Genomic DNA, 14,478 nt, shown 5'->3' on the forward strand with positions numbered 1-14,478 from the left:
TTTTATATTTTATATTTTATATTTTATATTTTATATTTTATATTTTATATTTTATATTTTATATTTTATATTTTATATTTTATATTTTATATTTTATATTTTATATTTTATATTTTATATTTTATATTTTTAGTTTTTAATTTTATTTTTTATTTTTTATTCTTTTATTATTCTCTTCCCCCCATCCAATATTCACCAATTACGCCCCTCAGTTCATATTTTTCGACGATGCGGCGCTTTACAATGGCAAAGTCATCGACTTGCGCGACAAGATGGCCGCAGTCTCCCAAGACATGAAGGACTGCGACCAATTCAACGGCATCATCTCCATCCAGCGCTTCGCAAAGCCTCACGACATCTCCTCCGTTCCTCGCGCAGAGACATGGGAGCACTTCCTCGCTTCGTCTCCCCCGTGCACCCCCCCTCCTCCGTTCGAGCAGTGCGACTTCCACGACCCGTTGCTCGTCTACTATTCCTCCGGGACGACCGGGATTCCCAAAGCCATCGTCCACTCCGTCGGCACCATCATCATCAGCCTGTTCAAAGAAGGCCGCCTCCACGAGGACGTCTCGCCCGATTCCGTCGGCCTGCAGTACACCACGACAGGGTGGATCATGTACCTCGCCAACGTAGCGCAGCTCCTCTTCGGCGCCCGCACCGTCATGTACGACGGCTCGCCCTTCCAGCCGGACCTGACCACCTTCGTCCGCATCCTGGCCGAGCAGCGCGTCACCAAGCTGGGCACCAGCCCGCGCTGGATGGCCGAGATGGCGAAAAACAACCTGGCGCCGCGCGACCTCGCCGACTTGAGCAGTCTCCGCATCGTCACCTCCACCGGCATGGTGCTCTCCGACCAGCTCTTCCACTGGTTCTACGACGTCGGCTTCCCGCCCCGCGTCCACCTCGCCAACATCTCCGGCGGCACCGACATCGCCGGCTGCTTCGGCATCCAGAACCCCCTCACCCCCGTCTACGTCGGCGGCACTCAGGGCCCCTCCCTCGGCGTCCCCATCGCCATCTACGACGCCCAGCGCCCCGACGACGGGGGGCCCGGCCGCCCCGTCCCCGACGGCGAACATGGCGAACTCGTCGCCACCGCCGCGTTCCCCAACATCCCCGCCTTCCTCTGGGGGGACCAGACGGATCCCGTCGCGCCCACCGCGGCGAGGGCCTACACCGCGCCCCCGGGGTCGAAGTACCACGCCGCCTACTTCGCGCGCTTCGGCCACGTCTGGGCCCACGGCGACTTTTGCGTCGTGAACCCGGCCACGGGGGGCGTGGCGTTTCTGGGAAGGGCCGACGGCGTGCTGAACCCTTCGGGGGTGCGGTTCGGTAGCGCCGAGGTCTATGCCGTCGTGGAGGGCTTCTTTGCCGACCGCGTGGCGGATAGCCTTTGTGTCGGCCAGCGAAGGCCCGCGGATGAGGACGAGAGCGTCATGCTCTTCTTGCTCATGAGGCCCGGGCATGTGTTTGATAGCAAGTTGGTGGCGGAGATGCGGGAAGCTATTGCCAGGGAGCTTACCAAGAGGCATGTGCCCAAGTGGATTTTTGAGACGCCCGAGATTCCGGTATGTTTTTCTCTTTTTTTCTCCTTTTCTCCTTTTCTCCTTTTTCTTCTTCCGTTTGGCTCTTCCTTTGTCTTCACATGCCGAGGGTAAAGGAGTTCTCAATAACGAAATACCACTAACTTGCCCGCCCCCCCCTCATGCCACAGACGACGGTGAACTTGAAGAAAGTCGAGTTGCCCGTCAAGCAGATTGTGTCTGGCCGAATCATCAAGCCGAGCGGAACGCTTCTCAACCCCAAGAGTCTGGACTATTACTACCAGTTCGCCAAGGTAGAGGACCTGGTGGCCGGGAAGGGGAAGCTGTAGAGCTCGAGGCCCTCTCGTTTCGTAGCATCACAGAGCATCTCTGCCTTGGTAAATACGACCAATACCTAGCCTCGAGCGAAGCGATGGCTGTATACCATCATGTAGAAGTCACACGCGAGGATCCTCTGCCTCGAAAGGAGTAGGAACACATCAAGTCGATCCCGAGTGCTGTTGTTTCTCCTACAAGCCCGTACAGGCTTCCTACCAACTCCTAACGATTAGGACAAATGCAACCCTCCCTGCCCGTACCGGTATGGAATGAATGCTACCCTAAAAGACCTTTTATACTCCCCCCGCCCCCGGCCGTGATCATGCCCATGCCAATGTGACAACATTACCTCGGGTGCTCTGCGTCGCTCCCCATCTACACCCTGTGATGCGTAATATAGCCGTAGCTTTTCCTTGGCCCAAGAAAACACACAGACGCCGGCTAGAGATATACGAGAGAAAATAACCAGGACGGCCCCTGTCCAGCTTCCATGCTCGCTTGACCAAGGCAAGGGGGCGGGGGCAACGGAAGTAGAGGAAGGAGACCAATAGGAAGAGGGAAAGAAAAAGGAAAAGGAGATGACAGAGGAGGAGAAGAGAGAAGAAAAAAGACATCAAGACATGACTTCGTACCGTTCGTCCCCTACATTTGTTTGCAGTGACGATTCCCCCCGCCCCCCGCCCAACCGGGCCAACGGTCAATCATAGCCACTCGTCTCCATCGAGCCCTCACCCCTACCCTTCCCCTTGGCCATCCAGTTCCCGGGTTGCCCCCGCGCAGCGACCTTGTCCCGCGCTCGCGCCTTGCTCAGCTCCAGCTCGCCCTCGAACGCCTCCAGCTCCTCCTCGTCGTCGTCGGCGGCAGCGGCGACATCGATGCCCACCGTCTCCTCCAGGGCCTTGTTGAGCAGCTCCGTCGCGATGCTGTCCTGCGGGTGGACGGCCAGGGCCTCGTGGAGCGGCACGACGGCCTTCTCCGGCTGGCCATCTTCCAGGTAGATGAGGCCCTTGGCGCAGAGGATGGCGGCGTCCTTGCCGCCGAGGCGGAGCACCTCGTTGAACTCGGCCAGGGCCTCGCGGTGGCGGCGCAGGCGGCGGTAGGCGTGGGCGAGGTTGGTCCGCGGGCCGAGCCAGGCGTCCGGGTCGGCGCCCATCTCGTCGGCGATCTCGAGGGCGCGCACGAAGAACTGCACGGCCTCGTCCGGCCTGCCCTGGTGGTACTTGACCACGCCCATCTCGTTGAGCAGCAGCGGGTCCGTCTTGCACAGGCCGTAGGCGGTCTTGAGGAACTCCTCGGCCAGGGTCATGTTGTTGAGCGCGTGGTTCTGCATGCCCAGGAAGACCTGCGGCAGGTGCGTGCCCATGAAGAGCCGCGCGGCGGTCGAGTAGGCCGAGATGGCCTGGTCGTGCTCCCCCTCGGCGGCGAAGGTGTGGGCGAAGCCGATCCAGGCCGGGCCGAAGTGCGCGTCCATCATGCTGGCCTTGCTGAAGTAGCGGCGGGCCTCGGCGATCTTGTCGATGGCGAAGTAGTAGACGCCGACGGCCAGCCACGAGCACGGTTCGCCAGGGTGGTTGTCGGCCAGGTCGTGGGCCACCAGGAAGAGCGCGTTCTTCCGGCCGAGCTCGAAAAGGCAGGCCAGGTGCAGCGGGTAGACGCTAAAGTTGTACTTGTCGTCCTGCAGGATCGAGTCGGTGATGGCCAGGGCGTCCTGGTAGCGGCACTGCGTGTAGAGGAGGTCGGCGCGGGCCAGGAGGAGGTCCGGGTTGTCGGCGAGGCGGTAGTGGGTCGACAGGGAGTCGTAGGCGGCGGCGAAAGCCGAGGGGTCGCGGTACTTGGAAAGCTGGGTGGTGTAGAGCATCTTGGTGAACTCGGCCGCCTCCTGGGAGGCCGAGACGCTGGCCGGGACGTGGATGGAGTCGAAGTCGAGCGAGTCGAGGAACTGCCACTCCCCGTCGGGCGACAGCAGCGAGTTGGCCATGAGCTGGTGGAAGGCCTCGAAGCACTGCACGTCGATGCGGACGGCATCCTTGTAGCACTCCTTGGCGCGGTCAAAGGCGTTCTGCTTGGCGTAGCAGATGCCGCGCAAGTAGCACATGGCAGCCTCGTATTTTCGGTTCAGCGCTTCTTCTTCCTGCTCCTCTGTTTCGTCTCGTAGCTGCCTGTCCCTGGCTGTGGTGGACAAGCCCCTGGCGCGGGAGGAGCCGGCGTTGTTGTTGTTGTGGCTGTTGTTGTTGTTGTTGTTGTTGTTGTTGTTGTTGTTGTTGTTGTTGTTGTTGTTGTTGTTGTTGTTGTTGTTGTTGTTGTTGTTGTTGTTGTTTCCGGCTTTAGGTTGCATCTTTCGCTTACATCTCAAATTGTACAGTTCGACCGGGTTAAGATCGCCCAGAACGTTGAGGGCCTCTTCGTACCTTGACTGCTTGATAAGGCAATGGCCGGCGAGGTATCGGCAGGACGGGTTTCGGGTGATGAGGTCTTGTTTGGAGAGAAAGGTCTGGGCGCGTGTATAGTTGCCGGTTGCGAAATGGACCTGGGCCAACCAGAAGGCATCCTTATCGTCATCTGCAAGGGGAGAGGTTAGCGTTAGCAGAGAAGGCAGAAGGCAGAAGGCACAAAACACAATCTATGTGCCCGACTGAGAAGGACCGTTTGACTGACTGGTCAAGGCGAGGAGCTTGTCGCCGACGAAGATGGCGGCGTCGTACTGCGCCTTGTTGAGGGCATCCTGGCGCCAATCCCGCAGGAATTTCTCCATCCTGGAGCCTTGCGCCTCACAATAACTGAGTGAAGACCAGATCCAGAGTGGCAGCGCATCCGTGCTACCCTTGGCGTGGCGGTGGTCTCCCGGAGTTTGGAGATTGATAGGATGAAGATGCTACAAAGGCGGGTAGAATGGTGATGTTGATGGCGGTTCGATGAGCTTAAGGTCCTCAAGGTACCGAGTGGGAAACGCGCAGAGACGCGTTGATTATGTAAGTATGTACTTCGTAATTTCACTACAATACTGTGTGACAGAGGACTCTGCTGCGGAGTACGTGGTACGAATATTGTTTCCATCCAGCGGGGTACCTCCTGCTCCCTTCGCCGGTACCTACCTTACCTATACCTGAGGCGCTGAGAATACCTGGTACCTGGTATGTTTCCCATCGTCGAAATTGGGGCCTCAAGCCTTTGGTTACCTTATACTCCCCATTCTGTCCGTACATGACCTCACTTTTACCATGTATTCTGTACGGGTATGGATAGGGATACGGGTACACGTCTAAACTCCCTACACAGTGACTATAGTACAAACGTACGTACAGACTTCTCTAGCGAGTAATAATAGGGCTTTGTTTTTATGTTTCCTGCAGCATTGCTTCAATTCTCTGGTCAGTCGATGCTTTCTTTGTGTCACAGAATATTCGGCCGAGTCTCTTTGTCGTTTCCGTTGGGTACAACTCGGCTCGAAAGTCCCGCCCGTGGTCAGGTACAGGGCTGCCACTGGGGTACATCGTAGCATAGTTATAAAGCGTAAAACCTCGGACACAACCGAGAAAGGGTTGCGTACATACCTACATAGAACGATAATAAGTTGATGACCGTATCGGGGCTCTATACCATAAGTGTTGTCAGAACATAAATAAGGTACGCGGAATTGTGTGTGTATTCATCTAAGTGAAGTTTATAATACTTTACGGGAATGTCTAACTATACGGAAAAAGCAGGGGAAATAAGGGTGGATATATAGGACCGAGGTACTCCACACGTCTAACACTATATGGTTTATCATACCCCGATAAGGTGGCTATAGTATCTGACACACCCCCCTAGAACTATAGGATTAATTCTGACTGTTCTGCTTAATTTAAAGCCGTAAATCTAGGGTAAAATAGTGGCCTAGATATTAATCTAACGGTTAAAGAACGGCTTATTAAAAAGCGCGCTTCTTTTATGCCTAAAAACGTTAAAAACGTGTAAAAACAGGTGGTTAAATTAACCTTAAAACCACTTTAAAAACGGGTGCCTAAATAATAATCTAAAGGGCACTAAAACCACGGTTAATCTAGGCTATAGATTATAAACTCGGCACCGCGTCTTTTATAAATTGCTTTAAGCCCCGTGGCTTAGGACCTTTATCCCTAATAGATATATAAACGCCCTATATTTCTACGGGGGTAGTATCTTTATAAGGCTATCGCTAACTATATTATAGGTGGCGATCTAATTAATCGAGACGGTCCCTTTTTAAACGGTTTATCGGATCTAAAGGGCGTGAATATCGAGATACTTTAATTTCGATGTAACCTATAGCCTAGGGGATTCTGGTAGCTGCTTAGTTTATTAATTATCGTAGTATACTATAAGTGGTTCCTCCTTAAAGGTTAACGTTAGGTCCTTTATTAAACGCCTCGTCGCGATATACTGCCTAGTAGTAGCAGAAAGTGCTATAAGCTCGGCTTTAATACTAGAGGTCACGACGCTTATTTACTTATTTACCTTCTAGTCTATAGGACCCCCGAATAGCAGGGTCGTATACCCTTACGAGCTATACCTAGTCTTACGGTTATCTGTGAAGGCGGCGTTAGAAGTATAGAAGAGTGCCGGCTTTTAGTGGTCCTTACGTGGTCCGAAGTAGAGGTATAGGGTCTTTATCGAGCCGAGATACTTTAGGCACCTATCGACAGCTTTATAATACTATTTTAAAGAATTAATACTGAATTCGGTAAGCCTCGAAGCGGCTTTAGAGACGTTAGGTCGGGTCTAACAGGCGGCGTAATTAATAGAACCGACCTTCCGAAGATATAGATAGATTAATTCCTTAGAGGCTTATTAGTCGGCAGGTTCTAGAACGTTAGGATAAGGAAGAGGGCTTTTAACCCTACGACCTCCATAATCCACCTATAACGCCTTTATCTTATCAGTGATATAGTTAATAAGCGATAACTATAGCTTACATTATTAACGATCACGTCCTACGCGGATTCTAAGGAACCACTTAATTAGTCCTAAATCCCTAATCTGGAAGCTCTACTATATATATTTTACTAGGTTATTTATAGTAGACTAATATTCCTTACAGTAGATTAGGATAATATCGTTAACGTAAAAGAAAGTAATTAGGACCTTATTCTTAAAGACGTAATCGTTTTCGGTTAATTGCTTTAAACCGTACTTACCTAGTACGGAAGAGAGCTATTAGTGCTATAGCTTTAGGGAACGCCGAAGACTATATAACACTCAACACAGCCGTTAAATCCCTCTTTGTTATATAGGAGGGCGTTGCTTTAAAAGGTCCTCAAGCTATTCGTGGGCTTTAAGGCCCGTAGCCGACTAGAGTAACTGCTAACCAGGAGGGTCCTTAATATAAATCTCTTCGTTAAGCAGGGTATTAGTAAATACGTTAACGGCGTTAAGCTACCGAGTCTCGAGATCGAAGTGGGCTATAATACCTATCAGCGACCTAAAGGTCCTTCCAGCGAGGGTGGAGGCGTAGGCATTAAGGTGGTTATTAGGTTATTAATCCCCTCGAACGCATAGGCGTGCCTTAAACTTATTAACGTAACTAGTAGGATCGACCTTATACTTAAAAACCTATTTAAGGTCTAGTGGCCTTAGAACTAATTCAGGCAGTCCCAAGCCGTGCCCCTATTAGTAGGACTATTCCCACCATTTAAAGGTGCCTATTAACCTAAGCGTGCCGACCTCCTATAAGGCGGCCTTAATCTATTCTAATTTATAGGGACTCTTTAGTATTTAAGACTAGTTTAGAGGTTCCTTAGGTATATCGCGGCGTAGTAGCGGCTTCTTCGGTATCTTAATCTGGTTATAAAAGGTATAAAAGAAAGGAGGGGTATATCGGTCGGTTAGACGCCTACTACGGGCAGGCAGGTCGGTGGCGGCCGTCGGAATAATAGGAGGACGGTTTCTTCTGCTTATAGGAGCAGGTTAGTTAGCTATAATAGTAGAAGAGGAGGTTTAAGGAGACTTAGCCGTAGTAGGAGCTATAGATGCCGGATTAACGGCGGTAGTAGTGGTGGTTGATTCCTCTTCTAGAACTGATTAGTTAGGGGATAATAATTCTATTTCGACGGTATCGCCGGTTACGGCCGTATCGTCAGATTAATCTTCGGTATCGTTAGGCCGTTTAAAAATAGGCGGTAGATCCGTAGTTCCGGTTAGTGGTGTAGGAGGGCCGTTTATAGTTATTAGAGGAGGGAAAACAGGTGCCGTTAGTGTAATTATAGGTGTAATTATAGAAGGCGTTATTAAAGCAGGTGCCGCCGGAGGCGTGGAAGGCGTTATAGGGCTTATTTGCCCTATTCCACATACCTCCTATGCCTACTGATTAGGTTAATCTTCCTGCTATTATTATTCTTCTGCAGATTCTGTAGTGGTTATTGAACCTGCACCTTTATCTACCCCCCTAGAAGTAACGGCAGTAATAGCGGCGATAGCCGTAGTGGCCGCTATAGTAGTAGCCTCCGCTATTACCTCCTTTATAGTATTCTGCTCTAGTAGCGTTTAAGGGTGTAAATCGACTATATTAGTAGTAATATCTAAAGGATCGTGGAGTTAATAATCTATAGGCAGATTAAGCTGCTCGAAAACCTTAATTAACACCTTAGGTTCGTGGTTACGATCTTTATATAGTAGTTTTTCGTTGAAAATAACGTCTCTCGTGCGTAGGATTCTCCCTAATTTCGGCACCTAAATCCGATATATATTAGTGCTCTTATAGCCGACTAAATAGCCGATATATACTCTCTCCGCGAGCTTAGCGTTACGGTTGCGACCTTATTAATAGTCGGTGGTTAGTGGATATACCCTATAACTATATCTTTTTAGGTGGCTAATAATAGGTATTATTAGGATCTTCTTTAGGCCTTATTTATTAATCTAATCCTCTATCTGCCCTTAAGGAGTCTTCTACTGGAGGTTCTTCCGAGAGATAAGGTTATACAGATATACTATAGTAGCTATTAGTTCTGGCTATATATCCTATTGGATGCCTGAGGCCGTTACGAGGGTTCTCGCGATAGTAAAAATAACGCCGCCGTAGCGTTCTGCCTTCGGATTCTACGCGGCTATGTGTGGCGATAACCTCTTAAGTAAAATCCCTCTTTTATCGGCCTATTTATCGAAGCCTTTCTAAAGGGATCTTTCTCTATCCAGGCAGATTACTATAATTATATAGTGGTACTGCCTCTAAAGGAAGAACTTGGAATTCACTAACGTGGGTAAGGCTAATTTATAGTCACGTAGGAATCTTATAATAGCTTAACGAGTATAGGGATCGTATAAAAGCATCACGACCTTTATACCATTATAGGCCTTATTAAGGCTAAAGAGGTTAACCTCTACCCTATACCACGGTATCGTCGTTTAGTAGTTAGGCGACTTTCTTAAGATAACCTTCTTTACTTTGCTAAGAGTATAGGCCTTATAGTCTACTATAAGAGGGCCTTTTTAATGTCCTTTAATAACGCCTCTAATAAGGGTATCTCCTATTTTATCGAGGGTAGTAGCGCCGGCGTGCCCTAGTCTTTCGTACTATAAACGAGCGTTAGCTATGTTTATAGTAGGCGTTATAGAGCTGTTGAAGAAGCTGCTTAGTAGGTGCTATTAGCGATCCGTTAGAATAAGGGCGTATCAATCGTTAACGTTATTTAGAGATAGGGCTACTAAGCCCTCTACCTTTAGCACTTTAAGGCCGGAATTAAAAACGATACCCTATTCCTTTAATCTTCTAATCGCGATTAAGGTTATTAGGTAGTCTTATATAAAGTAACGCGATTTAGCACTAAAACGAAGGGATTACTATATTCGTCGTCTACCTCTAATTATATCCTGCTATAACCCTTAACTAGCTTAGTTTCTTTACTACCTATTTAAAAACGATGCTTTTCTATAGCAGGTTCGAAGCCCTATAGTAGGTGGTATTAGTTAGTAATATACCTTAAGGTGCCGGAGTCGACTAGTAGCTAATTAAAGAGGTTACTGCTAACCGTTACGTTATTTATCTACAGGAGGGAATATATCCTATAGGAATCCTTGTCGGAATCCTTATCCTAGTTATCGATAAAATTAGATACCTCCGTCGACGATTCTTTCGGCTATAACTTCTAAGAGTCCTTTTTAGCACCCGTTTTCAGGCTTTTAGCGTCCTTTTCGATATTCTCCCGGAATCTCTTTTAACGTTTATTATCCCAGGTCTTAATAATACGGTCGACGCGTTCTAAAATCTCTTTTAAAAGTATATATCCCTTTTTCCTGCGTGCCTCGTTAACGTTTAGGCACTTCTATAGAGGCTTATAGTTATATTTACTCCTCTTCTTATTACGGTAGTCGTATAACCACTCCTTCTTCTATTCGTTAGACGGTTAGTTACCCTATTATTCCGATTATGCCCATTAATCCTTACCTTCTTTATCCTTACCTAGGAAGGTTACCGTATAAAAAAATACTACGGTGGGCTTCTTATCGAGTTGGTGCGGGTGGCGGCGATAAAGCTATATCGTATATTCCTCTACGATAGATTATATTAAGGGTAAGTCTTTCTCTTCTAACCGGATAAGCGATATAAAACGTCCTTCTAACTACTCTAGTGCTACGTTACTAATAGCATTAAAGAAGCTATCTATCTATTATTCCTTAGTATTATATTCTCGGACTTTATATATCTCGGCGTCGCGGTATAGCTTTATAAAGTCTTCTAGCCAGCGCTTATAGGGTATACGCCTAACGTTTTAGAGGTATTTATCCCAGCGTCTTTTAACTAGTGACTTCTAGGCGGCGTTTATCGGCTTAAGGTGCGTTTTAAGGGCCTTTAATATATCCCTTACTTCCTTATAGCCGGCGTACTAATCCTTTAAAGTAGGGCTAACCGTCTTCGCGATATAGTTATAGAGTGCTTGAATCCCCCTCTTTTCGGCCTTATACCGATCCCCTTCCACCTGCTAGATCTTAAATAGTATATCCTAATTAGTGGCGTTACGTTCTTCTGCGGTAGTAGGAGGTTTAGGTGGATCGGTTTAAATACGGCGCTTCGGCCGTTTAGCTTCTTTAAGGTCGGGATTAACGAGGTCGGTGATATCGTGGGAGTACGTGATAGTTATCACCGCTTTAATCTAAGGCCTTTAGTCTTTCGGTGCAGTAAGTGTTATAAGGTCTATAATAGGCACTACTACTGTAGAAGCTATCGTTATACTAATAAAAAGCAGTGGAATAGGATAAATGAAAAGGTTAATTAACTATACTAAACGCTTTAAACGGTGGTACGATAAAAACGATAAAACGATTAAATAAAACTAAAGCAGGCGGATATTACTAATAATACTAAACTACCCGCTATAGACTTAAGGCTGATTTTTAATAGCCTAGAAGCTATAGGATTGATTGGAATAGCTTCGTTTATTAGAATGCCGGGCTTATAACTGTTAGAATATAAATAAGATACGCGGAATTATTTAAGTGAAGTTTATAATACTTCACGGGAATGTCTAACTATACGGAAAAAGCAGGGGAAATAAGGGTGGATATATAGGACCGAGGTACTCCATACTCCACACGTCTAACACTATATGGTTTGTCATACCCCGATAAGGTGGCTGTGGCATCTGACAAGTGTACAGGGCAAGACTGTGGGTACTTCTTTTTATTTCCCTTTTTTCTGCGAAGTACAGTACCTATAGAATCAGTCGTTATTTTGCCCCATTGACCTAAAAGTTCCACCTTGCCTACCACCACTGCCTGCCACTGCCACCACCGATGTACTGTAACATTGTACTTTCCTACCTGAACTTTTTCCATCCAACGTCTTGACCCAAACACCTTTTTCACCTTCCACCATTCACCCTCGAACCATTCTACACGTGTATCCAGAGAATTTCCGTTACTCAACCACTCTATTCTACCTACATTATTTTGATCAACAATAACTCAGGACATATTATCTCAACCATTTGCCAACCAACAGTCCCCCCTCAACTCTCATCTTCGCCACAGTTAACCCAACCCAAAAACCTCGACCATCGCCTGCATCCGTCCCGACCTCATCTCACCCTTTGCCAGCCACCCCCCGTCTCTCTCTCTCGTCCCGCTTCGAACCACAGCTCGTGTTCTCCTGGCCTTTTGCAACATTCCAGAAAGGACCCACGACAATTTACCCGGTTCTCGTTGCTTCTTCTGCCCCTCCTCGCCCAGGTCCACAGCCCTCTCTTGGGCATTACAGTTGTCTTAGTTGATTTCGAAAACCCCCCTCCGTCTTGCTCTTTGCAACCACTGCGCGATTGTGAGACGCTGGAAGACGGACTACGATTAGGACACACGACATCGAACTCCCCCCTCCACACACGCCTAGGAGCCGCCCTTCGAACCAGAGAAGGAGCCGTCGTCGCAGTTTGGGAAATCAATCGTCGACCCCGTTTCCAGGACAGTCCCCATGGAGAACAACCTATGGACTCGCCGCACTAAGTGAGTAGAAATTCCTGCCCTGTCCTCTTTTCTCCCGTCCTCGGAGGTCTCCCGGTGCTGTCTACGTCTTTTCCGTGTTTCCAATGTCTACTTCGTGTTCCAATGTCTACATACAACACCCAGCCGCGCGCACACATCCAACACCCCCCCACACAAACACAAATACAAATACAAATACAGAAAAGGACACTGAACGCTAAACCCTTCCCCGACAGCTCGGGCAAGCTTTCCCTCTCGACCTCCGGCCACGGGACTACTGCGCCGGCGGCCGGCGATTCCACCCGCAATGGCTCCTTCTCGAAGAGATTCGGAGGCGACTCCTCCTCCCACGGAAAATCCAACCCTTTCAACACCGTGACCACCCCTGGCGGCTCCGGCGTGGCGTCGCCCACCGCGAGCGCCTCGAATGCCTTTGGCCTCGGCTCCGGTGCATTCGCCTCCTTCGGTTCCGGCAAGACGCCCAAATCCACGGGGAACCCCTTCGAAGCGACCTTGGGGAAGAACCAGTCGTCGTCTGCCAAGGCCGGTTCCTCCGACAAGGCCCCCGGCGACTCCTCCCTAGCGAAGGCGCCGTCCATGGCCTCCATCGCCGAGATCGCGTCGGGGACCGGTACCGGTTCGAAGACCAATTCGGGCTCGCAAACCAGCTCCGTCCGCGGCTCCTCCGAGGTGGCCCGGCCACCACACACCGGCCCGAGAACACACCCCCTGAAATACGAGTGGGTGACGTGGTGCCGGCCCTGCCAGCCCAAGGGCCAGCCGTTCGAGGAGTACGCCAAGTCCCTGACACCGCTGGTCCACTGCAGCACGCTGGAGGATTTCGTCCGTGGCTTCAGACACCTCAAGCACCCCTCGGAGCTGCCGGTCGGCTGGGAGTACCACTTCTTCAAGAAGGGGATCCGCCCCGTCTGGGAGGACGAGGTGAACCGCAACGGTGGCAAGTGGGTGCTGCGCCTGAAGAAGGGCATTGCCGACCGGTACTGGGAGGACACGCGTTTTGCCCTCCTCGGCGACGCCTTTCAGGACGTGGGCGAGGAGATTTGCGGCGGCGTGGTGAGCATCCGTAATGGGGAGGACGTCATTAGCATTTGGACTCGGTCCACTGGCGGTCGCGTGCTGAGGATTCGGTAGGTTTTTGTTTTCTTCCTTTCTTTTCTTTTCCTGTCGTATCACTGGCCGACATGACTTGTGCTTACAAAATTCACCACCAGCGAAACCTGGAAGAATTATCTCCAGTGCCCGCCCAGCACCGTCTTCGAGTTCAAGTCCCACGATGAGAGCATCCAACATCGCGCCGCCATCGAGGAGTCCCGCCGGGAGAAGCAGCAGGACAAGCGCAAGCAAGTTGCTTCTGACGATCAGAAGCTGCCGCCAGCTTAGGAGCTGCTCCAACGCCGCCCTTGGCCAGTTTTCCCCGGCCGCGAATAGCCATGCAAGCATGATATCTATCTGCCCGACGTCGTCATCCCGAACCCCAAACCCCGAACGAAAAAACCAATCTTGACTATCCGCCCCGTTGGCTCTCTAGCATGCGACCACTGGAATAAGGAAAAGGGAATGAAAAAAGAAAAGAAGAAAAAAACACAATCTCTTCGGACAACTGAACAATTACTCATACGCTACCGCCCACCTCTTCTCCCCCCACCTCCACATCATCATTCCACCACTCGTGCCATCATCTTCACTTTCAAACCGTGTAACAACATGACGAACGAGGCTACCTCCATTTTTTCTTCTCCATCAGTTTGAGCCGTTATGGTTCCTTTAGGGTAACGGTATATTATGTGGTATGGATATCATGCGGCTAAGACGGGGACTCGGGAGAACATCAGGACAGTTGCGGATGCATATGCGTATGCGTATGCGTAACATGACCTTGACAGGATGTGACGAGATGGTCATGAGGGCTTTGGCATTTGGGAGGGACAGCTTTGTTGATTTGGGATGCCTTTTTTTTTTTTTCTCTTCCCCTCTTGTCTTTCGTTGAATTCTTGTTGGTCAATCACAATTGTACCATAGGAGAGGAATAATTGCTGTTCTTAGCGACAGGTTGATTATCCGAAATGGCACTGGAGAGAGTCCACAGCGATTTTGAATATTTTGTTCGACCTCGGCCGAGTCGTGAATTGTATGTCCTTTGTTTAAAATAAAGAAGAGAGGGGGG

At 49.5% G+C, this 14,478-nt stretch overlaps 3 protein-coding genes across 3 annotated transcripts in view; 2 read left to right on the forward strand and 1 right to left on the reverse strand.

The window, feature by feature from the left end:
* Positions 1 to 2,139, forward strand: part of SODALDRAFT_310687 (acetoacetyl-coenzyme A synthetase) — a gene marked incomplete at its 5' end in the record, with an annotated part of 3,088 nt that extends 949 nt beyond the window's left edge. Inside the window, 2 exons of the mRNA XM_028609145.1 lie at positions 213 to 1,568; positions 1,715 to 2,139. Coding sequence (XP_028467110.1) covers positions 213 to 1,568; positions 1,715 to 1,873 — 1,515 coding nt within the window. The 3' untranslated portion in view covers positions 1,874 to 2,139. The remainder of the gene's footprint in view (positions 1 to 212; positions 1,569 to 1,714) is intronic.
* Positions 2,140 to 2,559: 420 nt separating this feature from the next.
* Positions 2,560 to 4,614, reverse strand: SODALDRAFT_323708 (anaphase-promoting complex subunit Cut9; the record flags this gene model as incomplete). The annotated part of the gene is made up of 2 exons (XM_028609827.1): positions 2,560 to 4,421; positions 4,518 to 4,614. 2 exons carry the CDS (start codon positions 4,612 to 4,614, stop codon positions 2,560 to 2,562), a joined length of 1,959 nt encoding a protein of 652 aa, XP_028467111.1.
* Positions 4,615 to 11,609: 6,995 nt separating this feature from the next.
* Positions 11,610 to 13,694, forward strand: SODALDRAFT_359187 (translation initiation factor eIF4e; the record flags this gene model as incomplete). Its single annotated transcript, XM_028614160.1, has 5 exons — positions 11,610 to 11,616; positions 11,818 to 12,044; positions 12,202 to 12,314; positions 12,500 to 13,441; positions 13,526 to 13,694. 5 exons carry the CDS (start codon positions 11,610 to 11,612, stop codon positions 13,692 to 13,694), a joined length of 1,458 nt encoding a protein of 485 aa, XP_028467112.1.
* Positions 13,695 to 14,478: the final 784 nt, after the last annotated feature.

This window comes from Sodiomyces alkalinus (assembly GCF_003711515.1).
Source record: "Sodiomyces alkalinus F11 unplaced genomic scaffold SODALscaffold_4, whole genome shotgun sequence".
NCBI lineage: Eukaryota > Fungi > Ascomycota > Sordariomycetes > Glomerellales > Plectosphaerellaceae > Sodiomyces > Sodiomyces alkalinus.